The sequence below is a fragment of the Drosophila hydei genome, unplaced genomic scaffold (genome assembly GCF_003285905.1).
Source record: "Drosophila hydei strain 15085-1641.00,03,60 unplaced genomic scaffold, DhydRS2 tig00000060-arrow-pilon, whole genome shotgun sequence".
NCBI lineage: Eukaryota > Metazoa > Arthropoda > Insecta > Diptera > Drosophilidae > Drosophila > Drosophila hydei.
This window is the reverse complement of record NW_022045656.1, coordinates 9,234,743-9,259,582: the sequence shown is the minus strand read 5'-3', so window position 1 is coordinate 9,259,582 and position 24,840 is coordinate 9,234,743. Positions and strand designations below refer to the sequence as shown.

The 24,840-nt window shown below is 40.0% G+C and overlaps 4 protein-coding genes and 1 non-coding gene across 5 annotated transcripts; 4 read left to right on the top strand and 1 right to left on the bottom strand.

Moving 5' to 3' along the window:
- The first annotated feature begins 11,922 nt into the window (after positions 1 to 11,922).
- On the top strand, positions 11,923 to 13,345 carry LOC111601216 (trypsin). The gene is made up of 2 exons (XM_023317711.2): positions 11,923 to 12,819; positions 12,869 to 13,345. Exons 1-2 carry the CDS (start codon positions 12,007 to 12,009, stop codon positions 13,184 to 13,186), a joined length of 1,131 nt encoding a protein of 376 aa, XP_023173479.2. The 5' UTR covers positions 11,923 to 12,006; the 3' UTR covers positions 13,187 to 13,345.
- A 63-nt stretch (positions 13,346 to 13,408) lies between these two features.
- On the top strand, positions 13,409 to 14,872 carry LOC111601213 (trypsin-1). The gene has a single exon (XM_023317706.2). It carries the CDS (start codon positions 13,764 to 13,766, stop codon positions 14,829 to 14,831), a length of 1,068 nt encoding a protein of 355 aa, XP_023173474.2. The 5' UTR covers positions 13,409 to 13,763; the 3' UTR covers positions 14,832 to 14,872.
- A 91-nt stretch (positions 14,873 to 14,963) lies between these two features.
- LOC111601261 (protein cutoff-like) lies at positions 14,964 to 16,334 on the top strand. Its single transcript, XM_023317767.2, has 4 exons — positions 14,964 to 15,547; positions 15,605 to 15,734; positions 15,790 to 16,012; positions 16,069 to 16,334. Exons 1-4 carry the CDS (start codon positions 15,016 to 15,018, stop codon positions 16,309 to 16,311), a joined length of 1,128 nt encoding a protein of 375 aa, XP_023173535.2. The 5' UTR covers positions 14,964 to 15,015; the 3' UTR covers positions 16,312 to 16,334.
- Positions 16,335 to 17,269: 935 nt separating this feature from the next.
- Positions 17,270 to 18,227, bottom strand: LOC111601257. The gene is made up of 3 exons (XM_023317762.2): positions 18,017 to 18,227; positions 17,756 to 17,962; positions 17,270 to 17,645 (listed from the first exon to the last, which is right to left on the bottom strand). The coding sequence occupies exons 1-2, from the start codon at positions 18,140 to 18,142 to the stop codon at positions 17,837 to 17,839; spliced, it is 252 nt and encodes an 83-aa protein (XP_023173530.1). The 5' UTR covers positions 18,143 to 18,227; the 3' UTR covers positions 17,270 to 17,645; positions 17,756 to 17,836.
- A 6,053-nt stretch (positions 18,228 to 24,280) lies between these two features.
- Positions 24,281 to 24,352, top strand: Trnag-ucc. The gene has a single exon. It is a non-coding gene; the product is annotated as a tRNA-Gly (tRNA).
- The last annotated feature ends 488 nt before the right edge of the window (positions 24,353 to 24,840 follow it).

The window sequence follows — 24,840 nt, the reverse complement described above, 5'->3', positions numbered from 1 at the left end:
ATGTGTCATCAATGTGGCTGGCAGTGCAGCATTTCATCATTTGCAGCTAGTGCCGTGGCCAGGCCAGTTTATTGTGAGAGGTGCGTACGTGCCTTTGTCGTTTATTAGCTCATGCTGGACACGGTCGGCGTGCAAAGGAAATTAAAATAATTCAAGCATTAAATTCAATTTCATTTTTGCAGCTGCAAAAAGTTACGATACGATGGATAAACTCAAGAGATTATTTTATGAGCGAGAATTGTTTTTTCTTCACATTAACAAAATTTATTTTACTGCATCGAAGTTTTTTTAGAATGAACAAAAACGAGCATCGAGAATATTTCTTTCACATAGACATAAAAAATAGATTAGATTAAAGCTAAAAGTTTCATGTGTGAACAGGAAAGGCAACTGCAAAAACAGGCTTGATTTATGTTTCAAATCTTAACCATCTTATCAGTAGTATATTTTGAATGCAGATACTATGGAGCCATGGACAGCAGTTGTATCAAGTACAGATTATAGAAAGAGATGTCTTTTTAAAGATGCTCAAAATATGCTGCACTACAAATTCTATATATTTATTTTTATATTTTTTCAGTTCCCATTTGCTGTGCTGGCAATAGAAAACAATTTCAATTCCAACAATTTATGCCAGTTAAACAAATTTAATCCTACGAGCAGGCAAAAAAGAAGCAGCTGGCACAAAACTAAATCCAGACAATTGAATTTGCTGCGGTGATGTTTTATATGGACTCACAATACACTGCTACATATATATGGCTGATGTACTGATATATATATACTACATATATATATATATATATATATATGTTCATGTACGATATATAGGTATATATATTTGTTAGCTCTGCGCGCTGTGTGGTATTATTTAAATTGAATTTGCAAATTAAGTTTATTGTATTGCAGCGCACAGAAATTTATATTCTATGTGCGATTATTGTTTCGCCTTTTTGTATTATTCCGATGTTTTTTTTTTAACGAAGAGCTTCACTGGGCTTATGCTATATTTATTTATGGCCAGCGACTTGTTTGCTGCGCCCCGGCTGAGCTGCCGCCTGTCAGGTCTAGGGATCGGATATGGGCATATTCGTATTTTATTGTATTGACTGCGCCTCAATTGAAACAATTGAGCAATTGATTTGCATGCATAGAATTTGTAACTGGGATTTCCGTTCAATGATTTATGTCAACGCGCATTGCATTTCATTCCATTCTCTGCAATATTTCACAATTGGCAAATAGTCGCAAAATAACAAAAACCATTCAAATGAAAGCTAGCAGGCTAAGACTTAGCTTGAGCAGTATGTTTTGAGTATCAAATGGAAATGTAGAATTTGAGTTATATCCATAATAATTAGAGGTGCTAGACATTCACCAAAGTCAAAAAAGACATCAAGCCGAATGCGCCTTTAGCAGTTTGCCTTCTTTAACCCAGCGGCAGGCGCTTAGTTTAACACTTCAATTAAAGATCAAAGGTTGACTCAATAGATTAAGATTTTTAAGAGACTTACCTAGATTAGTTCTCTCTATTCTTTACCTGTATGTTTGGTCTCACGGCGCATCGGCTTGATCATGCCCACCTGGCGCTCTTATTTCGAGCATAAATATTCATATAGAAGCAAACAGCCTGACAATCGTAGTCACTGGCTTCTGTTAAACACAAACTCTGTACTTACTTATTATTTTAATTATGGCTTATTAATAAAGAGGATTTAAATTATATATATATATATATATATTACATATTATATTACATATTTATTTTCATTAATTTATAAATATATTCTGTTAATTAAAATTTTTTATTTTCTGCTTGAATTTCCTATTTTGTTGCATCTCCAATTTGAAGCTTTAATAAATGCAAAACCTTTGCCAAAAACTGTAAAACTCTAGCCTAGATTTAGCCAACATTTATATTAACATGTAAGTTGTCTGCCATCTGTTCATTTCAGTTTTGCTGCTTTCTTTTCTTTTTGCAATTGGCTGGCAAACATCACGCATACGCACTGTCGTGCATTGCACCCAATTTACATTTACTTGGCAAATCGTTAACAATTTTTGCGCAGCGTCTAGTTGGCACCATTTGGTCAGCCAAACAAAAAGTATACAACAATAGAAGTGGGCATAAGCGACTGCACAATACTTGCTGAGAGTTGACTTTACTAGGACTGAAACTGAAGTTAATTCCAGTTGGAATGAAGTTGTTTACTTGATACTGCAGAGTAGTATAGATAGAAGTATATAGATAGAGCAAGAAATCCTTCAATATGTTCCTTCTCTACGTACAATAATATTAAGTCCTTCCAGCTTCAGTGAACACAATCAGGCAACAAGGCAAGGCGTCAGCCAATATACACCTTTAGACACTCTAAATAGCGCATATACCCCTTATTTATTTATATAAATAAATATATAAATAAATTAAAAATCATATAAAAACGGACAACGCAATGCAGCTCGCGTTTAGCTGGCGCCTAGGGGCCGCCGCCTCGATGACGCCTATGGGCCAACAACCCGGTCGCCACGGATTTCCCCTAAAATGCATGTTGTTCGCTCGCACAATTCTTGACTGCACCAAACTAAATGGAAAGCAACGGGAGATAAATGTATTCAGGAAATGGAGTCCATGACTGGCCGAAAAATTGTGCAAAGCTGGCGAAAATTATCTGCGGTCAAGCGGAGTTCGCAGTGTTCAATGTGTGTCAGCAGGCGCTTTAAAGCGCCGTTAGACGACATCGATTCAAGGACTTGAATTAAATTTTGAAAAATTTAAATAATTTCAATGTTACGCAGCTATGAAAGCCCTAGCAAATGCTAATTTATGGCTAAGGAGCCGTTGTGGACTGCAGTCACGTAAATGGCTCCTGCTTCAGGTTTCATTCCAGCTGTTGCAGATCATTTGGGGCGTGGCACGTGTCGCGTGAAACAGCTTGCAACATGCCCCAACCGCCTACACACAACTACTTTAAACTAAATATTAACCGTGGCGCAGAGCCGACTGCATTTATCGTTTTAATTAGCCCGCACGTAATACGCCGACAGCTGGCGAGGTGCGAGCTTAGCTGCAGCTATTTGGCCAAGGGCCGAGTCCAGGTAATTAGCATCAAGTGCCACCAGCCACCAGCCACCAGCCACCAGCCATCAGCCACCAGCCAGTGCATATAAATTAATGAAATGCCAAACACGTGCACGGCGGTCAGTAAAATGCATTTGCTGGCCAGACTCTAACTACGCAATTTATGGAACGCAATGATAAAGTAAATGGGCCAGCGATTACATGATAATGGGTCGGGGAAAATGAATGTGAACGCCTCGAACTAGGCAGCAACTATGCGTCTAAGACGACAATTTATTGGGGCAAGTCAACTTTGGGCAGTACAAACAACCCTCCACTGAGCCAGTCGGTCAGCTGGTCAACTGGTCAGCCCCTCGCTGGACAAGTTAAGGGCTAAACGATGCTGACATAGACAGCACTTGGACATCGACGGGTGCCAATTTTCTGTTGATTACACGACAACAGTGTTGCGCTGTGTGCACTGGCCACCCTGTTGTGGAGAGTGCTTGGCGTGCGGTGGTGGTGTCATCAATGGGTGGTGCCGTGACAAGGGTCAAACGAAAGTTTTACGAGCACTCGCCAGCATTTGTTGTTGTTGTTGTTGGGTTTTACTTTATTTATTTTAAGTTTAATTCGTTTGGTTGCTAAAAAGGAAATTGGTTTAAGTGGAACGGACGAGCGGGAAATCAGCAAAATAGATTTATCTAGTGAAAGTTTATCACCTGCCGGGCTGAAAAGTGTGAAACGTCCATGAAAGTTGGCCCAACTGTGTCTGACAGTTTCAAAATTGGGCTTAGCTAGAGAGAGAGAGAGGGAGAGACATAGAAGAGAGTTAAGTTCTATACAGCGATGGGGTAGAATAGCCTTTCAGCTAAGTATGAAAGAAGAAGGAGTAAGAACAACTAATTTCGGTAAACACTTCTAAATTATTGAAATAAGCTTAAAGCACAACAAGTTGAAGGCAAAAAGCAAAAGCTGCCATTAAAACTGTATTATAAATCTTCAGATATCTGACAAGCTGTGCTCTGTGTAGTTTGGCTGCCATTCCCGCTGACCCAAGGTCCACAGCTTTGCTGCTGGCAAAATCATACATCAATTTTGAAGCATTCGTCAGCAAAAGCCACAAAAATACCGCGTGCAGCGGGTCGGTGGTTGTTGGGGTGTGGCAGACGCAAAACGCTGCCAGTTGCTATGACAACAAATGCCGCCGCAACTGATGTGAATGCGGCTGTTGCAGCTCCGGAGTTTGCATTTAGTCGCGAAATTTTGAACGACGCACTCGTTTTGGGCACACTGTCAGACATGGCAAGGAATTCGAAAGTGATGTCTGCCAGACCGAAATTGTCAAAACAATTAATCATTGATGAAGAAAATGTACGTGCAGCAGCCAAGCAGCCCCCATCAACCGCAACCGCTGGCTGCCTGGCTGGCTGCCTGGCTGCATTTTGCATATTTGCACCAAATGTCATTAGTTAGCTCGTCTGGCGACACTCGTCCATTCATCTTATGCTATTTACCCAAGTGGTCATTGCACTCGATGCTGTAATGCATTTTGCATTAACTAAATACCACATAATTGTTTTAACTAGTCCGATTGAAACCTAAGAATGGCCTCAAGAGAAATAACATTGCAATCTTAACTGAGCCAATTGCCATTTAGAAGCTGCTTTATTGAGGTCACACATAGGCTTAAATAATATGCAACATTGATTATTTTAATTGGCCTCATTTGACTCAACATTTGCATTGTTTTATTCAACTGAAATTGGCCAAAACCTGAGGCACTTCAACAAATTTGAATTTCCCAGCTGTCTACACAAATGCTGAGATGCATTTAATAATTATAAGCTAATTGTAGAAATTAAAGGGAGCAAATTTATCAAGTCAAAGCAGTAGCTGCAGCTCTTAAAATATATAAACATATTTTTTAAATATTTATATTTATAATTTTCTGCAAAAAATATACAAACTAAATTGAATTAATTGACATCATATACGAACTATATAATACTTTTAAATTCCTATTACTTGCCATATTTTTTATTTATATTATTTACTCTACAACTTATTAAGTAATAGTCGACATGTTCATCACATCTCAGAAGACGCCACAGAGAAAATAAATTCGGCTTTTTAAAGTTTTCCTTGCAATTCCGCTTATCAAAGCGTTGTTCCAATTAGCCACGCGACTTCAGAGCCGTTTGACAGCCGATTCGATGTCCCAAGACCCCCAAGCGTTACACGCTTAGCCACTTTAAGCGCTTGTTGACGACCATAAAAATCGAAATTCACAGTAACAAAAAATGATCAGAAAAAAAGAACCAAATCAATTTGAACAGAAAAAGCGCAGCGCTCGAGTTCACCGTGGAAAATGTAAACAGAGAGAGAGAGAGAAGGATACAGAACGGAAATAGAACGAAAACATTATGGACCACATAAAATAGAGGTTTGTGAACGTGTTTTTGCTCTTGTAACTGCCCAAATTTCAATCGATTGCCACGAACAGAGGGCGACAGCAGAGCGCACAAATCGAATTAAACGCTCGAGACAGGTGATTGGAATTTCATCGCCTAGTCGTGCCACAGCCAACTCGAAAGGTATTTTGATGCCTCATAAAGACTCATTATATCCATGGAAACTGTATCATAAACAAGGCAGCAAAACTGACCCGTTACAAGATACCGAAAATCGCCATTAAATGTTGATAGTCGATATTTAATTGAAGCAAAATTAAATAATAAAAAATTATCTGATCTATAAAAGGGGCAGCATTAACATAAACCTAGGTGAATGTCAGCATTTACATATGCATTTATACAAATATATACATATGTATGATAAAAGTGTATGTATTACATTTTATCTTGTAAGATAAGCAGCTAAGTCCATATGCTAATATGCATTTTATGTCTTAAACCATGCTGCAGCTGGAAGTAAGTTGCTCTAGAATACAAAAACAGATAAACTGGATCAAATATGAATGTTTACTGCCTTGCCACTCCTTAATGGGTGGAAAGAAGGCTAACAGTGATCCAACCGAAAAACTTCGTGAGCTTGGCTCTAACACAGTGAAATATGCACTCAGTTTGATTTTACCTTATCAGCCGATAACTGATATTCCAGACTCAAATATAACAAAATGCTTCGCAGCCTGACAGGACACAAAAGCAATTAAATCATTTTTTTCATATTCATATGCACTCTACTATATTTTCTACATTCCTTTGCACAACAACAAAATACTTTATCAATTTATTATGCAGATAATAAAATTAAATATTTGAGTAAAAACTGGAAAAAACTATCAATGCAAAGGTCGGCTGACATCCTTGCATATCCGGAAAGTGCGCCTTTTGTTGGCTGTAAAAGTTTATTAAATAATTTATTTTATGCTTTTCACGAATGCCTCATGCAAATTTCATTAAAAACTGATTTCCTATAAAATTGCAGTCAGCAAAACGCGCCAATACAAAAAAAAAAAAAAAAAAAAAAAACAATATATATACATGTAATAAATACAATAAAAAAAAGCAACAAAATGAAACCATAAAGAAATAATTTGTTGCTGCGTACCAAACTGGTTAAAAGGCGAAAAGTGCAAACCGCAATTAATTAAATCCGCAGTTAATTTTATTGTCAGCGGAAGTGGCAGCCGCCAAAATAGCGCAAATGAAATTATCAGCGTTGACAGACATACAGTAAAAAAAAATTGGTTGTTCTTGCTGGAATAAAAAACATTCGAAACATTTTAAATTGGGCTGAGCAGGAGCCACAAAGGCTTTTGACTTTGTTACAATTTAAATAACTTAGTGGGAAAATAAGTTTGCAGAAGATGGAATATATTAAAAATTTAATAAAATCTTAAGAAAAGTCAGATTTTATATAATTAAATTTAGATATATTTTAATAAGCATTTCATAAGCTTAAAAATTAATATATATATTTAATAAATTTCTTAAGATTTCTTATAAGTTTTGATCAAAGAAAAATATTTATGTATATATATGTCGGTAATCACACCCAATTGTCATACTTGTCCAGACTCTTTTCTTCTATTTAATTTGGTGCTTCTCCTCTCTTTTTATATGCCGATCGAACCTCTTGTCCCTCGCAACGCCTCTCGACCAGAGCCAAGTTCAGTTCCATTTGCACCCTGTCGAAGCGACTCTCTCGTTGTCAAACATATGCAGTTGATATCGGTTCGTTTTCTTTCGTAAATCTGATTTAGTTCATTCTTACTTAATAACGTTTTGCTCTTTAACAGAAGGAGGTATGATAGGTCTCATAAAGTAGGCATATTCAGCTTCATTTTGGCTTGCAACATTAATTTATGCTTTAAAAAAATTATTTTCTTGAATCAAATCAATTCGACAGAATATATATATATATTTTTTAAAATTCAAGCTATTTAAATCTCTGCACAAATAATTTTATTTTTGATAAGTTATATATTTTATATCTAACTATATATATGAATTAACTTTTTATTCTTAGTAGGAAATTCTTTCCCGCTTTCCAGTATTATTTAATTATTAGCAAACTTTAATGATTGGCATAAATACCGTCTAACACTTTTATGCATATCATGTTTTTTGGCCGCTACATGAGTACGTAATTAATTTATTATGAGGCTTGCGTGAGGCAGTCGCGTTGCATGCCACATCCACTCGAGAGTTGCATGCAAATTATTGCAAGTTGAGCATGTCCCGAAAAATTGTATGCTCCAGCTGCAACTACAACTCATAATCGACAAAAGTCGCGTGTTGGCGCTTGCAACTTGGAAGCGCCACAAGTTTAGCAGCAACTCGAAACTTTTCTCGCTTGCCTCCCCAATGTCAAGTCGGTGGCATGACGCGTTGCATGCCGGGCATAGTTGCCGCCTGTTCTTTGACCTTCATGTTAGTTGCCCATAGAAACGGTTGCCGTATTATTACGTTAGTGGCAACATGTGTTGCATGCCCGCCCATTGATGCACTCATCTGCCAGGCGTGGAAATTCCTTTCAAAGCTTTCGTCTCCTTTGATTTCACTTCACTCAATGCTGCCAGCTTCTTACTCCATTTGATTTTGAATACAAACGAAATGCCAGCGGCTCCGCTGACCACGTCGGAATCCTTTGGACCACCGCACACCTTTCACCAAAATGCCAAAGAGCGCATTGGCTTAATTTGTATGAATGCCAAAATGCAAAAAGAAAAAAAAGAGAGAACACGAATATACATATATATTTAAATAAAACTGAAAGCGCAAATGGAATAACTAATTAAATTTTCCGACTGCAAATGAACAAAGTTGCCTGCCCCACCGCAGAGCTACGAGCGCAGGAGTCAGACGTTTCTGGCAGTTAACTGTTAACTGCCAGCTACCAACTACCAGTTTAATTAACTTGGCTTATAAAATTTTATGCTAACTCGCAGTGCGCATAGCCAAGCATTATCTATGCGATATAATAGTTGCCCATAAAGGTTGTCTATGCAAATATGTTGCAATATCTCTGTTGCCAGTCAATTGCCGTTGGCTTTAATGGAAACCTTGCCCCGTTTTGCAAGGGTTGGTGGCTTGGCGGACTTCCCTCCCGTACATAAATCAAGAGTGAAATTTTTACACGCAGCCAACTGTCTGTGAAAATTTCATTTTCATGTACCGCGACATGTACACATCCAAACTTCGCAGCTTCCCGGCTTACCGACTCCTGCCCCAAAAAGGCCAAATTGAAGGGTCGCAGCAACACGTTTTTAATTGTTTTTTGAGGTTTTTCGGACAATATTCAAAGGGAGTAATTTAAATTCCAGCTTGAAGCCCGTAGCAATGTTTTTTTTTTTTGTTTTTTTTTTTTTGCCGACGCGAACCTTTGCGGCTGACAACTAACCAGCCCAACCCATGCCAGTCCAGCCCAACCAACCTGCACAGAAATGTGTAAAATCATTTTTTACATCGTTTTTTAAGAATTGAAATTTTATAAAATAGTGTTTTTGAAAATACAGCCTATTAGTTAACGACGTGTATTTAAGAATTACTAAAATTTTATATTTATTATAAATTTTTTCGCTCTTATTATCATTCTCTTAGACTTTTTATATTTGTGAATATAAACATATCTTTGCCTTTCTCTCTCTTTCTTTCTCTCTATCTCTCTCTCGCTCTATTTCACTTTCGCTTTTATGTCCTTCTGCTGTCTCTCTTCCCTTTCGTCCCTCCTGCTCTCTCTACTCTAACCTCTCCCCCTTTCTTTCTTTCCTTCTTTCTCCTCTCTCCTCTCTCCTGTCACCTCTCTTTTACTCTGCTTATCTCCTATCTCCTATCTCCTATCTCCTATCTCCTATCTCCTATCTCCTATCTCCTATCTCCTATCTCCTATCTCCTATCTCCTATCTCCTATCTCCTATCTCCTATCTCCTATCTCCTATCTCCTATCTCCTATCTCCTATCTCCTATCTCCTATCTCCTATCTCCTATCTCCTATCTCCTATCTCCTATCTCCTATCTCCTATCTCCTATCTCCTATCTCCTATCTCCTATCTCCTATCTCCTATCTCCTATCTCCTATCTCCTATCTCCTATCTCCTATCTCCTATCTCCTATCTCCTATCTCCTATCTCCTATCTCCTATCTCCTATCTCCTATCTCCTATCTCCTATCTCCTATCTCCTATCTTCTATCTCCTATCTCCTATCTCCTATCTCCTATCTCCTATCTCCTATCTCCTATCTCCTATCTCCTATCTCCTATCTCCTATCTCCTATCTCCTATCTCCTACCTCCTATCTCCTATCTCCTATCTACTATCTCCTATCTCATCTCTACTCTCTCCTATCTACTCTCTCCTCTCTACTCTCTACTCTCTCCAAAATAATCTAAAACCCAGCTTCTATAGGAAACTAAACTTGCCTTGGACTGACTTTGCATTGATCAAAATTCACTCAATCGCTCAGTATGTACATAGTTAATATTCATTCTATTTTTAATATGTCGTATAGCTCAAATGGACGTACCCACTAGATAGCGCCCTAATTGCTGTCCCGAAGCTTATTTAATGCCTGTTCACTGGTAGCATCCAGTGTGCATTTAGCATAGCCTATTAACATATCTGGCAACGTGCTTAACAGCTATGCCAGCTGACCATGCTCTGGCCACCAATCAGCCAGGGAGTGGGCTCGATGTCAGACTTTGTTGGTGGTCACGTTTCGAAGCCCGCAACGAGACAGCCTTGCATAATTGCGCCGCCAAGTGCAGGTCTGCAGTTCTACTACCTCATCGCATAAATAACCCAACAGGCACACACATAGAAAAATACTCCTATTTTAAATATACACATATATATATATATATATGTATATATATGTGTGTGAGCGTATGATGTTTGGCTTTTTGTCTAGCATGGCTATTATGCAAATGGTACTTTGTTTTAACTGCGGTTGGCCTGATGACTATGGCTGAGACCGAGGCTGAGCTCGACATTAGTTCGTCATCAGCATTGGTAACTGCCTCGCCCCCCTTTGCTTCTCTCTCTCTCACTCTGTGGCCACATTACTCGGACAATTAATATGCCAAGTGTTATGTGTGCGCATACTAATGACTTTTTCCAGTGGCCAGGCAGCCAACCATCTTGCCCCAGCTCCAGCTGCATCGGCATCTACATCTACATCTGCATCTGACTTGTGGCGAGCTCATCTGTCAACTGTGGTCATCTATCAATAAATGTTCAACGGCCCGACTAAACGGCGCAGTCGCAACTGCCCTGCCCTTCCCACACACTCACACACACTCATTACATTAAGTTTTATAGTCGGGGGCTGGCTACTTGAGCCATTCCCAGTTATACATATGCATGACTCACTGCTCGGCCAGACACGCGCCTGGCCCACAATTGTTGGGCACAGAACGAGCAGCCTCTCACATGTGGCGCTGCCTCTAAATCGAGTTTTAAAAAGATTTTTTACGTCTTAAGTGCACTTAAAAGTTTTACGAACGCCGATATTAGCATTTGCTTCGTGCATTCCAGAGAGCTCAAATAGATTTTCGACTTTTTGGCAGTTGTAAAAGATAAATTAGTAACATATTAGCTTTAGCTCGATTCATTCATAGACCACTAAATGTGCAGTGTATTTACTAAGCCAACCATCAGTAAAAATATCCCAAAACACAAACAAATAGTGGAGCAATACAAACAAAAAGCAATCGCACACAAAAGCCCACAAATAAATCAAAAGAAAGTAAAATTACGACGCGTCGTTTCATCGAACTGCGAATCTACAGCATATAAAAATGTATTTCAATAAAATCACAAGCGAGAAAAACTTTCGCTACTTCAGTGGCAAAACCAAAAGCAAAAACAAAACCGAAATCTATATAAAAAGTGGAGAACATATTTATTCAGCTAGACGAATAATAAATGCGCTTCAATTAACAAGAAAAGACAAGCGACAAAACCTGTTTACGCTTGGCTGGCAAAGATGGCGAAGAATCGAAATGAATCAGAAAGTTGAAGATTTGAATTTCATAAATTTGAACTGAAAAACTTTTTATATGTCTACAGTTGACAGAATTCGGTATAAATCTTCGACTTGTTGTCAGAGTATGAAATGCCGTTAAATAAAGTTCGAAAAGTTTTGATGTTGCGTTGCGTGAAGTATTATTATCATGGTCAAACCGGCGTGGCCTACGCATGCGCAGAATACAAAGCCAGACACACAAACACAAACACACACACACACACACACATACACTCGCACACACACACGACTGTGTTTGTAGATTGGCAAAGTGGACGTGCCACAGGCCAGAACCACTTTTTTTTCTGCCTGCTCGCTTGTAATGTGAATTTTGGTGAAATGTTTGTCGCTGGCTTTCAAATTTGTGGCTGGCTTTTCAGTTTGCATCGAGCCACACGAGTTGGTGGTGTCGCTTGAGAGTAGAGAAAGCCACCGAGCAAACTTTTTCTCATACTAAAATGACTTGGAGCGGTTTGCCGATCTGCCTGCCGCTGCTGCTGCTGCTACTGCTAATCGGATCAACTGCATCGCAGCAATTGAACATATCAGCGCTGCCTTCAGGGGGCCCCACGCCAACATCCATTGTGCTGAAGCAGTCCCAGAATACGTTCGTTCAATGGGTTCTCTCACTGTTGCCGCAACGTCCCGCCGTGGCCACGGAGACCGCGACAGTGGCCACGCTGAGCAGTTCGGCGACAGCGCCCACTGAGACGCCAGCTGAGTCAACGACAACCACAACACAGGCGCCCACAACGACTCGAAAGGCCACCACGCCGGCGCCACCGACGCTGAGTCCGCCAAGGAATTGCAGCGACTGCGTCTGCGGCGTGGCCAACATACAGAAGCGCATTGTCGGCGGCCAGGAGACGGAGGTGCATCAGTATCCCTGGGTGGCCATGCTACTCTATGGCGGACGTTTCTACTGCGCCGGCTCGCTGCTGAACGATCAATTCCTGCTGACGGCCTCGCACTGTGTCTACGGCTTCCGCAAGGAGCGCATTTCGGTGCGTCTGCTGGAGCACGATCGCAAGATGTCGCATCTACAGAAAATTGATCGCAAGGTCTCGGAGGTAATCACGCATCCCAAGTACAATGCCCGCAACTACGACAACGACATTGCCATCATCAAGCTGGACGAGCCCGTGGAGTTCAACGAGGTGCTGCATCCAGTCTGCATGCCGACGCCGGGGCGCAGTTTCAAGGGAGAAACAGGCGTCGTCACCGGCTGGGGTGCAATCAAAGTGGGTGGCCCCACCTCTGATACGCTGCAGGTAAGAAGGAATGACAAGAAAACGAAAATTTGCTAACGATTCCGCACAGGAAGTTCAGGTGCCTATTCTATCGCAAGACGACTGCCGCAAGAGTCGCTACGGTAACAAGATCACGGACAACATGCTCTGCGGCGGCTACGATGAGGGCGGCAAGGATTCCTGCCAGGGCGACAGCGGCGGCCCGCTGCACATCGTGCCAAACGGCACACGCGAATTTCAAATCGCTGGAGTCGTCTCGTGGGGCGAGGGCTGCGCCAAGGCTGGCTATCCAGGTGTCTATGCGCGAGTGAATCGCTACGGCACCTGGATCAAGAACCTCACCAAACAAGCCTGCCTGTGCCATCAAGAGACCAAGAAGATCAAGTAATTGGCACAGAGTTCAGCATTCGTCGTTCACTTGCAGAGGCTGCCACAACTGAAGATATGAGGCGAATGAATACTCTACAATTAGATTTGAATTCGATGCTTTGATTGGACGAAATTCAAGTTTTTTGATTCGAAAACTTTCGTTATTTTTCGTGATATATCAACCAAAAGATACAAAACATAAGACACTAATCGGAAAGCTTAGTTTTTCTAGAGGAAAAAAACTAGTTCCTTTCTCTCGATTATGTTGCTGAAATTAATCTAAATTAAGAAGAAATCTAGCAAATGCCTCTGCAAGTGTATCAAAGACTTCGACTTGTCGAAGATATTTTATTTACATATTTTCCTTATTTATTAAATCAAGAAAAAGAAAAAAAATCTGTTGGGTATCTATAGAGCTGCAGCATTCCAGTAGAATGGCAATAACCTTTCCTGGGTCCGGTTTTCTGGCTGGTCTAGCCAGTTCTGCAGCCGGTTGAGGTTTAGGGTTATTCTGGCTTGGCCTTCTTGTGGGCATTGCCAAGGATGCGCCAATTCAGTTGCCAATTGCCAGTTGGCCAGTCGAGTTCGCTAACAGAATGAGATACATTTGCCTGCTGTCAGTGGTGGGCCTTGCCCTAGCCACGCCCAGTCTGCGCAGCGCCTCAGAGCCAGCCAAGATATTGGAGTCGTTGAACACTTTGCGTCAGAACAGCTTCCTGGACTGGATCGTGTCCGTGTTGGGTCCGGACTACCCTGACACGAGTGCGTCGCCCGCCAAGCGGGAGTGCCCGGCCTGTGGCTGCGGCAACATTAATACGCGACATCGCATCGTTGGGGGCCAGGAGACAGAGGTGCATGAGTATCCCTGGATGGCCATGCTGATGTGGTTTGGCAGCTTCTATTGTGGCGCCACGCTGGTCAACGATCAGTACGCCTTGACGGCGGCACACTGCGTCAATGGCTTCTACCATCGCCTGATCACTGTGCGCCTGCTCGAGCACAATCGCCAGGACAGCAATGTGAAAATCGTGGACAGACGAGTGACTCGCGTGCTCGTCCATCCCAACTATAGCACAGTCAACTTCGACAGCGACATTGCGCTCATTCGGTTCAATGAACCAGTGCGCCTAGGCATCGACATGCATCCCGTTTGCCTGCCAACGCCAACAGAGACATTCGCTGGCCAAACGGCCGTGGTGACTGGCTGGGGCGCTCTCAGCGAGGGCGGCCCCATATCCGATACCCTGCAGGAGGTGGAAGTACCCGTACTGTCGCAGCAGGAGTGCCGTGAGACCAGCTACGGCTCTGAGAAGATTACCGACAACATGATCTGTGCCGGCTATGTGGAGCAGGGTGGCAAGGACTCGTGCCAGGGCGACAGCGGTGGACCCATGCATGTCATTGACGAGAAACAGAGCTATCAACTGGCCGGCATTGTGTCCTGGGGCGAGGGCTGCGCTAAGCCCGGCTCACCCGGTGTCTATACACGCGTGAGCAACTTTAACGAGTGGATTGCGGCTAACACTCGCGACTCATGCGCCTGCAGCCAGGCCGAGGAGGTGGCGCCAGCTGAAGCTGCCAGCACCACAACCGAGCAGCCAGAGATGGCCACAGCTCAGACCAGCGAAGGCCCAGAAGTGGTGGAAGCTGAGTTGCTTGCTTAAGATTTTTGATGTATACGAAAATTCTTTTAAATAAAGGCAATGCCCATACAATATAACCTCTTTCCATAACCTCTTTCCATCAATCCATTTGCCAATACTTTTCGATTGCCCAACTCAACAGCTGCTCAACACTGGCGTTTGACATTTCAGTTAAGAGAAAACTTCATTAATTCTAGTCCTTACCATGGATTCTTCTACTCGAGTAGTTTTTAAGCTTGCTGAGTATATGAAACAGCAAAATAATCAAAATAATCTGAGTGAGAAAATCTTGCCGCTACAGCCGAAAGTCATTGGCGGCTTCAGTGTGACGAGCGAGCGCTTCTATAGGTCCGATACGAACGAGTTAAAGTTTCTAGTGGTGCCGGAGACAGACAAGTTTCCCCTGAATCTCAATAAGCAGCATGTTTTATTCAATGAGCATGGCCACCATGCTGAGTATTTGGACAAAATGCTCTACTTTATTAGAGATAACCAAGACGCAATGGTCAAAAGCTGTGCGGTGCAGGCGGACGTTGTCACTCGGGCCGATGTGCTGGAAACCCTGATGCGTACGCTCTACATGAAACGTAATTGGAGCATTTTGGGCAGCAGGTATCGGAACACGATTTACTTGTGCTTGACGAAGCCCAGTCATTCGGGTCTGACTCCAGCGGAGTTGGCAACAGAGCGAAATCGTCAAATAATGGAAGCGAAGCTGAAGCAATTCTTATTCTCAGGTAAAGCCGAATGAGTAACTGAACATTAGAACAGCCCATTCATGAATTACATCACAGACACACCTGATAAATCGTCAATTTTGAGATGTACTGGCGGCGAGTTTCATGGCGTGTTCAGGTGCAAAATTGGCGAACTCTCCGTGGTCTATGCGTCCATCATGGGTGGCCATCACGCTAAGCACAAACAGTGGGTATTTGCTTTGCTTTAGGCACCAGTTCAAATCTAATTTGAGTGTTTCTAGTGCATTGAACAAGAAATCAAGCAGATTTGCGGAGTGCAAAGTGATGCTATCGCATTCAACTGAGCCATGCAGCCAATGGAAGCCACAGCCGGAAGAAGCCTTACTCTGGTGGTCCGAGTGCTGCTTGAAGGATGTCAAGGAAATTTACATAGCTCGACCCCAGAGCTCTGGACATGTGCAGAGCGTCAGCACGAGCTTGCTGACTACACTAATTCAAGATAATGTGATTTGTTAAGCTAAATAATATTTGCTCTGCTTATTATTTGCTTATGCTTACAGATCAACAATTGGTCGAGCGAAATGTGCATAAGTCTTCTGTCTGATATTCTGATGCAGATTCGCAGCGTCATGCAGCTGGACAACGCCAGTGCCGTTTATCGTTTCGATTATATTGCCAATCCGGGCATACTCAAATACAATCTGACTAAGCAGCGCAACGAGCAGACGTTCCTAGCAGATTGGTATCGCCTGATGCTGGAGAAGCCACAGGCAGATATACCCAACATAAGAAGGCATAAATGATCAAATAAAAATACTTTAAATTGAGCAAGTCGCTGCCCGAGCTGGGTGCCAAGCGTTTAACTTCCCTGGGTCCACTTTGCAAGGTGTTGGCTGTAGCACGCACAGGCCACAGAACATAAAATCTGACCCTCGGGTGACTCAGTTGTTATTGTTCTTTCGCTTGTTAACTGGCATCTCGGGCCGCTTCAATTTCCGTCTGCAATCTGCGAGTTTTTTGCTTTTCTTAACTTTGCCCCTGAGGCATTGAACAATTTTTCTGCTCGAAATTGGCACTAAATCAAAACACGAATTACACGAACAACAAGCACAACTCCTACACGAAATGCCAGCGTGTCCCATTGCTGTTGTCGGTGCGGCAACGATCCTGCAACATTGATAAATAACTAAATAATAAAATAAACAGCACAAAAGGTGCTAAAACATTAAAGGCGGCCTTTGACGTGTCCGCTCCAAATAAAAGTGGGAAAAAGTTCAGTCGACAGAGGCCTTTTGGCATTATAATTATGCACACGACAAGGCAAAGTTAGTATATTGAGGCATAAATAGTTATTTTCAAACGTCCTTTCAATTTCATTTTCTATATCATACCCTGTGCACAGTGACAACAAACAAGTAGGTATATTAATGATGTAGGGTGAGCAATATTGATGTGTAAAAGACGGCGTTTCAAAGCCTGTAAGTTAGCTTGATATAATTTTAATTTAAGGTATATTTGGGTGTTTTTTCGAGAGTTACACAAGTTTAAGTTATAATAAAAAATAGAAAAATATTTTTAAAATCAATTAAAATAAATTTAGTAGTTTTTTTACTTTTAATAATTTACAAACTTAAGTGCAGTGTAATAAAATATTAAACAAAACTTGACAAAAAATAACTATAAGCTGTTAAATGTGTTGTCAACAGTGCTCAAAGTTGTAATTCCCTAAATAACAAATTTTTTATATAATTAACAATATGCCTTAATTTATGAAATTTTTTGTGAGTTTTACAAATAAATAATGCGAAAAATTTGTCACTTAAATTTTTTCTGTTCTACATATAGGGTATCTGGTAGTTAGTCCTCGCTAAAGACATCTCTATTTTTTAGTGCCTTTTTTCAAGCATAGCGCATATTTGCTGCAATCGAGCGCATTTTGTGCTTAGCCGCCGGCTGGTTAAAAAAATTTATTGGGGCGTGAAATTGTTTGATTGAATATTAGTGTTTGAGCCTTTATATATTTTGTGCTTTGGCTTTTCCTGTCGTGCGCTTGTTATGGGGGCCAAAGAGTGCCTTTGAATTGCAACAGCAGACGTTGAGTAAACTTAAAATACTTATCAATGTGCGAAATTGTTAACTGTATTGAAAAAAATAGGAAAAAATCATTTTAAAATCTTTAAAACTTGTTTCTATATCAAATTTTACTGGAGCAAGTATAGAAAAAATGCAAAAATCTACTCCTTTTACCAATTTGGACGAGAGTTCGAAAAGCCACCAAAATTATTGTACAGGTCTGTCAGACCGGGATTGTGGATGAAAGTCGATTCTTTAAGCAAATCCAATCACATGCAGAGCACAACAGACAGTATTGATGAGGGTAGCACTGCATACCAATGCGCCTACCAACAATTTTTCGGCCATAAGCAATACGACATCGAGTATGTTTGCAGCTGGCTAAGGATGGCATGGACATAGTATCTCTAAGACTCAACTTTCAAGCGTACGCACCTCTATGAATGTTACTACAAGACTCAGCGAATGCTGCGCAATCACGACACAGAGAGAGACGCATGTAATCAAAGCCATCAGTGTTACTATGGCCAGAGCTTCTACCAAACGAACGGCGACCGGCATTCCATACACATAAATAGTCTGATAATATTTTGAATTTTAAAAATGTTTTTTTGATAGGGCTCGAAATGAAAGTAAAGGGATAGTTAAGAGAAAGGATATTGAAATGTTCAGAAAAATAAAATAATCTGTAAATAAAGTACTCTAGCCCATATATATATATATATATAGAGGTATTTTTCAGTTGCAATCGCATGCATAATCAGAGCTAAGCTCTCTTGTTAAGCCAATTTGCCTCAACATAAAAACGATTTCAATTTTTCAAACTCATTTCGTGCGAGTGGATAAACAAGCCCACACTATTTTTTGTTTCTGCTGGAAAAGCCACAAAACCGCCAGCAAATTATAGTTTTCCATCGCTATATTTTTTTTTGTTGCCTTTTTATGCATCCCATTTAGAGGCATAAATATTTTTCAATATGCAATTCCAATTATCCTATGCAAATGCAATTTGTCTCGCTGCCGAGCAATTTGGTTCCCTTTCCAGCGTACGCCCTAAACTAGGCCCGTTTTGTCCGGCTTTGATGTGTCTGCGTTGGCATAGATTGTTCTGAATTATGGCACTAAATGGCTAGACATGTTACATAATTCATTTAGTCTGAACCGGGCAGGCGCACAGGCCCAGGCACTAGCCACTCGCTCTCTGCCAGCTACAGAACATCATGAAAGCAGTGCAACAATTGTTAGTTTTTTTTTAAAGCCTTATCGACATATTTGTTTTATAGAAAATTCAATTAGCAGCAAGTTGCTAAAAGAGAAATAAAAATAATATAAATTAATTGATTTCTGGGCTGGAGCTTTTCCAATAACTTATTAAAGCACTCGGCGAGGCAGCCCAGCGGCTATTGACTCAAGCATGCGGCTGACAGAGTCTGCCTAAGTTGAGTTTTATTAGCCAAGACGCAACACGGAGATTTTCCGGTTTCTGCTTTTGATTTCTTTTTAGCCAACTTCATAAAAATCCGAAAATAAATATTTGCACACATAAGTTCAGGCGGCGTTGTCGACGATGTTGTTTTCGTCTGGAGACAGACGGCAAAATAAGCGGAAAGTTTTGTCGCAAATCCCCGGCATGGCCCAGCCGCAGGCAATCGATAGACAGAAAAGAGCAAAACGAAATTAAAATATAGCCAAAATTGAGAAACGACTACGATTTACACTGGAGCTGCTACTGGTATCTAAGCAATGCGCAAGAATTCAATTTGAAATTGATAAGTTGAGCATCAAATGATATAGAAGCATAAATTAATATATAAGGTAGATCGATTCTGCTTGTTCTCTCGATCGATACATATTTTTGATCAGTTGCAAATAGGCATAAATTTGTTATATATTTTATTAATATGTATTGATATCTTGAATCAATGAGAGATTGAAGATAAAAACTTAGGTATATTAGTTCCATTATTAAATAATAATCAAAGCAAGTCTTCTACACTGATGACCTATCAACCCCTTTCATATCACGCTTGGTAGGGTATTTGCAAGCACCCAGCTCTCAACATCGCAAATGCAGCTTACCTTTTTATTCAGCATATTTAAGCCACTTGCCCGTAGTCTTATCGTCTCGATATTAAGCTCTTATTGTATTTTGTATTTATTGGTATGAAAATAAAAGCAACAACAACGACGACGACAGCAATTTGCATTGCAACATTAAAAATGTGTGCCCAATGGTGCACGAAACCGGAAATGCCACCTGTTATTTGTATACAATATCTCCATATTGTCATCAATATATATATACATATTTATACACGACTTGCAGCAGATGGACAGTTTGTCTGGAAGTTCAGGCGAATTTTAACGCTTCAATAAATGATTTTTTAATTTAAATATTTTTTTAAATATTTAAAAAACTTTAATATGGAAATCTTTAGCAAATGTAAGTGAGTTAAGGTAATTGATATTGGGGTTTCAAAGGTCGCAATACTATTTACAAGTAAAACCTAATGATAATGAGATTGTCATTTTGGCAAGCCAAATAAACTTAAAGAAAATTTATTATTTTAGACAATTTTCAATGTTGCACTAAATTTTATTATCTTCTTAAAACATTTTCGACCAACGCTGGTCAAGAAAATAAAAAAGATAGACAGAGAACGAAAGAGCAAAACAAAATATCAAAGTAAAGCTCATTATAATTCCAACCGAAAACCGATCCATTTCAATGCCCACTCCCTTGGTTCCATTCCGGCGCTTGCCTTTGCCTTTGCCTTGTTTTCGTTCTTTTGATTTCATTATTGTTTTTATTGCTTCGTATTTTTGTGTGTCCAACTGACTGAGTTTGCCAAAGCAAAAGGCGCATTTTAATTCCATTATTTCATTTGGCCAGCCCCTCCCAGCCCCCTGCACCCAGCTCCCATCTACTGTCTCTTTGTCTCAGGCCACGTTTTCCATTGAAATGCGCATAAAAAGGGTATTAAAGCCGAGGCATTCGCCGATTGTAAAGTTTTTTTTTCTTCTCTTGTTTTTTGGCACATTTTCAAAGCAGAACACGCCTTGCCGCATTTTTGCTGGGCTTCGCCTTCGCATTACAAATTAATAAACAATTTTTTCTCTTGTATTTAAGCTAGCTACAAATTTGCGAGTTATTGCCACATTTCGTATATATTTTTTTATGATTTCTGCCCAACGTCTTCTCGGCTCGTCCTAATGAATCATGGTTATGCCAGCAATAATTTAGTTTTAATAGCACTTTGGTGACATTTATGCTGTCAGCGGCATACAATTTTATTAATGTTCAAATGAGCTGCCATACATGCTATCATTATAAAGAGATATCACAGCTTTTAATGTCAGTTTTGGAAGCTTTGTGCAAAATGAACTTATGGAACGCCCGCCCGCCCTCTGTGTGCGTGTGTATGTATGTGTGTATGTGTACGTGAACCCGAAGTTATGAACTTAAAGATGCTGCTATGTGATTTTTAAAACTAAGCTAAAAATATTTGACAGCTCTTCAGATTAATATATTATATTATACATTTAGAAAATATTATATAATTTAATTTATTTAATATAATTTAAAAAATATATATATAAAAATATATAATATAAAAAAATACATAAAAAATATATATAAATAATATAAATTAAATAATATAATAAAAAATAAAAACTTAGATAAAAAATATTAAGTAGAAAATAAAATTCGCAAAATATAAATATTAATATATATAATATAACTTTTTTAATTTAAGTCACATGCTTAATTACGTGCAGTAAAGCGTCTGTTTGATGTATGAAGTATAAAAATATGACAAATATTTTAAAATATAAAAACAAATGAAACATATATATAAATGCTTATATAAAACAAGAGCTAAAAAAATTGATTAAATTATTTGAATCCTAAAATTATAATAAACAACCTGTCAATTTTTTTTAAATTAATTTAAATTTAAAATTGAAATAAGCAAGTAACTGAAAGCTTTTGTTTTCAAGACTCTAAGCCCACAAAAGTGACTTTTTAGCAATATCTTTATCAACTTTAATCAACTTCAGTGTACTGCATATGAGACTCCAATGCTCCAGCTACAAGACTTGATGCCTTACCAGGTGAACTGCACTATACTACTTCAACCTACGCTATTCGGATGCCCTTACCTCTTCAACTAGGCATATTAAGATACACACTTATAAATATCACAGTGTATTTTCAAGTCGAAGCTAATTAGAACTTTTAATGGCAATAGTTATAACATTTTATTGGATTTATGTTACTTTCAGTTTTCGATTTCTTTTTTTTCCCTGCAACCCTGCGAGCTTGGCTCTTTAATGAGCCACTCGGCGAGTGCAACACTAACCTAATCAGTTGGCTCACTTAAGTAATAAAGCAATTTATCGCTTTTCAATATCCTTTAAGCAGTTTTTGCCCTTTTACTTCCTATTATTACACTTCCTGAGCCCGGCCCTCGAGCGCAGTGGATGAATAAAGAACCCACACAAATTATTTTCGCGCTGGTTTCATCTTATTTTTACAGCTCCATCGCCTGTGGAGGATGCGCGGCTGCGGCGGCGGCTGTTGCTTTTGGTTTTGCTCTTTTAACTTGTCGCTTTGCTTCGCCAGCGGCACACGTTGCCATTTTTATGGCTTGAGCTTGGCATAGGGACAGGGATAGGGATCGGGATCGGGATTGGGTTTGGGCTTGAGAGTGGTATTGGCACTGGGCTCTTGGACTAAGACTGGGTCATATCCTGGGCCGCCTGCACGTTTTTGCCCAACGCCGTTGGCGTTGCCAGACCAGTTTGATTTTAGTGGCCAGCGCAAAGCAAGGGCCAGTAATGATTTTATTACACGATTTTATATCGAATTTTATTACCTTTGTGCATGACGCTGCTGCCGATGCCGAGGACAGCGCAAGGATTGCGCTTGTGTCGTTGTCCTTACGCCTTTGGCAACTGCCATTGGAATTTACGCACTCATAAAATTGGCCGCTTGAATTGTGTGGGAATTCCGAGGCGAAAAACTCTTTGCAATGACCCCAACTCTGCCGGCCATCATAATTCAATATCATAAAACGTTTATCCAATTAATTTCGACTGGTAATATTTATAGCCAGTTCGTGTAGTGATGCGAATAGAAGTAGATCTTTAAGTTTGCTTCACTCCACCGGGAGGAGGTGGCTGGGTTTATTCGCTAACACTAAGATGTGGTGCAATGTGCAGTTGGTGGCTGCAGACTCATCATATTTATTTTCAAGTAGTTGCTACGTTGTACACCTGAGGGGAATAGCTTAATATTGTTGGGACATTTATGGATTATAGAAATGTGCTTAACTTCGGTCAAAAAGGAAAATAGTTCAGTGACGTAGTTATTAAACTGATGTCAGTAGATCGATCTATCTTTCCTAATATCATAAGATAATTATCTCATATAAGTATTTAAGGTACTTCTCCTTTTTCTTATCTACAAGTTATAAAGGTTATTTTTTAATATGTATGAATGGTATAATGGATATAGATTTGCAAATTATTTATAGAGACAGAGTCCAGCACTCGAGCCGTTGTCGCTGTTGTTATTTGGACAACTTAAAGCCATAATCAAGTCATAGTAATTTGTTTTCTTAACTATATATTATTTTTAAAGTATAAAAAAACATTTTCCAAACCAACTTTATAGCCTTTTTATTAGCTTGCACTTCAACTACCAGACTCTGCACTGCATATCTCATACTTATCTGCTGGCAGAGTATATAGCATTCGACGTGCTCTGCTTATACGTATTAAAAAAGTACAATGATTTTATATGACATGTACTAGTATGTGTACTCATACTGATCTTGCAAATGTATCCAACGGCTGTTTTTGGTGCACGCTTCATTGACTTTGACTGTTCCACTTGCATATGGCTCTCGATCTCATTGCTCTCTGTCTTTCTCTCTCTACTATTTTCCGTTGTGCTCTTTTCCGCTGACCTAATCGGGTTAGATTTCCAATTACGATTATGCTGTCACTTGGCTAATAAGCACACCCAACACACCCAACACACACACGGCCAACCCACACACATGCAACTGACATCCAAGCCAAATACAAATGTCATTACCGTCTGTTGCCGTTGTTGTTGTTAGTGATATTTGTTTCAGTGTCAAGTTCAGTTCTCAATGTTGCATGTTTGCCCGTTTGCCGTTTGCCGTTTGCCGTTTGCGGCGTTTCAAATGGCTGCATGCCAAATATAATGGGTTTCCCTTGATGAGTTTGCCAGCTATGCATGCAGATAGAGATAATCGTAGCAGCAGCGGCAGCAACAACAACAATTATAACAACATACATTCGTGTGTATGTTGCAATACTTTGCTTTTGTGCTCACTGACTGAATTATGGCATAGTTTTCCATATTTCAGTTTTGTTGAGTTTTCAAATTTCGCAATGTCGTATGGAAGTGCTAGAAAATGCATTGGGGGCATGCAGGAAGCCTCATTTAATGTTCGTCATCTGTTCGCAAAGTAGTTTATTATTGCTGCTCTATGAATATTATTCTAATTGCAAACGCGATGTGAGTAAATCAAACAAGTTTTCTCTTTGTTTCCCTTTAATATGTTGTTTATAGAGCAACATTTGCTTGGCTAACTTTGGCTGCTGAGAAATTGAGAATTCAGAGTGTTGGAAATATTAGTTTGGTCGAGGGCTAATCAAGTGGCGTCGGTGGTGTAATGGTCAGCATAGTTGCCTTCCAAGCAGTTGATCCGGGTTCGATTCCCGGCCGACGCACAAGTACATTTTTTTTAATTTTATATTTTTTTTTTTAAACTGCTTTCGACTTTCCAGTGCTTTTTATCAAGTCCCGATTGGCCCCATTTTTTTTCTGCTGTCATTCTTAAAGATCTAACAATGAGTCGATATATCCTAAGGAAGAATTCCCTCTCTCTCTCTTTCTCTCTCTTCAGCTGTTCACGCACTATAAACAGGGCATTGCTTAGTTGGTAACACCCAATTGGCAATAGTCTTGATTGCATGCCAAGAAACAGATGCTTTCATTGCATGTAATACAAACGCTTCTGGCATATTAAAATTTTGTGTTTGTCAGATTAGGACTAACATGGAACTAGGCTAAAAAATGCATTCAGCAGCAAATGCTCTTACGGCAGCTGCGTTCAAGCTATTGACGTGCACGAATGTTGGCGATTTATATGGCAATTCGCGCGCTCAATCTCCGCCCTTGCCCAGGCGCTGACGTCAGTTGAGCGTTGAGCGTTGAG

What these genes read in the sequence shown, in the direction of transcription:
- LOC111601261 (XM_023317767.2), top strand. Translation starts at nt 15,016, where the DNA reads ATGGATTCTTCTACTCGAGTAGTTTTTAAGCTTGCTGAGTATATGAAA. An exon ending in GAAGCAATTCTTATTCTCAG is followed by an intron (nt 15,548 to 15,604) that starts GTAAAGCCGAAT and finishes ATTACATCACAG; the next exon opens with ACACACCTGATAAATCGTCA. An exon ending in CATCACGCTAAGCACAAACA is followed by an intron (nt 15,735 to 15,789) that starts GTGGGTATTTGC and finishes GAGTGTTTCTAG; the next exon opens with TGCATTGAACAAGAAATCAA.
- LOC111601213 (XM_023317706.2), top strand. Translation starts at nt 13,764, where the DNA reads ATGAGATACATTTGCCTGCTGTCAGTGGTGGGCCTTGCCCTAGCCACG.
- LOC111601216 (XM_023317711.2), top strand. Translation starts at nt 12,007, where the DNA reads ATGACTTGGAGCGGTTTGCCGATCTGCCTGCCGCTGCTGCTGCTGCTA. An exon ending in CCACCTCTGATACGCTGCAG is followed by an intron (nt 12,820 to 12,868) that starts GTAAGAAGGAAT and finishes GATTCCGCACAG; the next exon opens with GAAGTTCAGGTGCCTATTCT.
- LOC111601257 (XM_023317762.2), bottom strand. Translation starts at nt 18,142, where the DNA reads ATGCCGGTCGCCGTTCGTTTGGTAGAAGCTCTGGCCATAGTAACACTG. An exon ending in TTGTAGTAACATTCATAGAG is followed by an intron (nt 17,963 to 18,016) that starts GTGCGTACGCTT and finishes TGCCATCCTTAG; the next exon opens with CCAGCTGCAAACATACTCGA.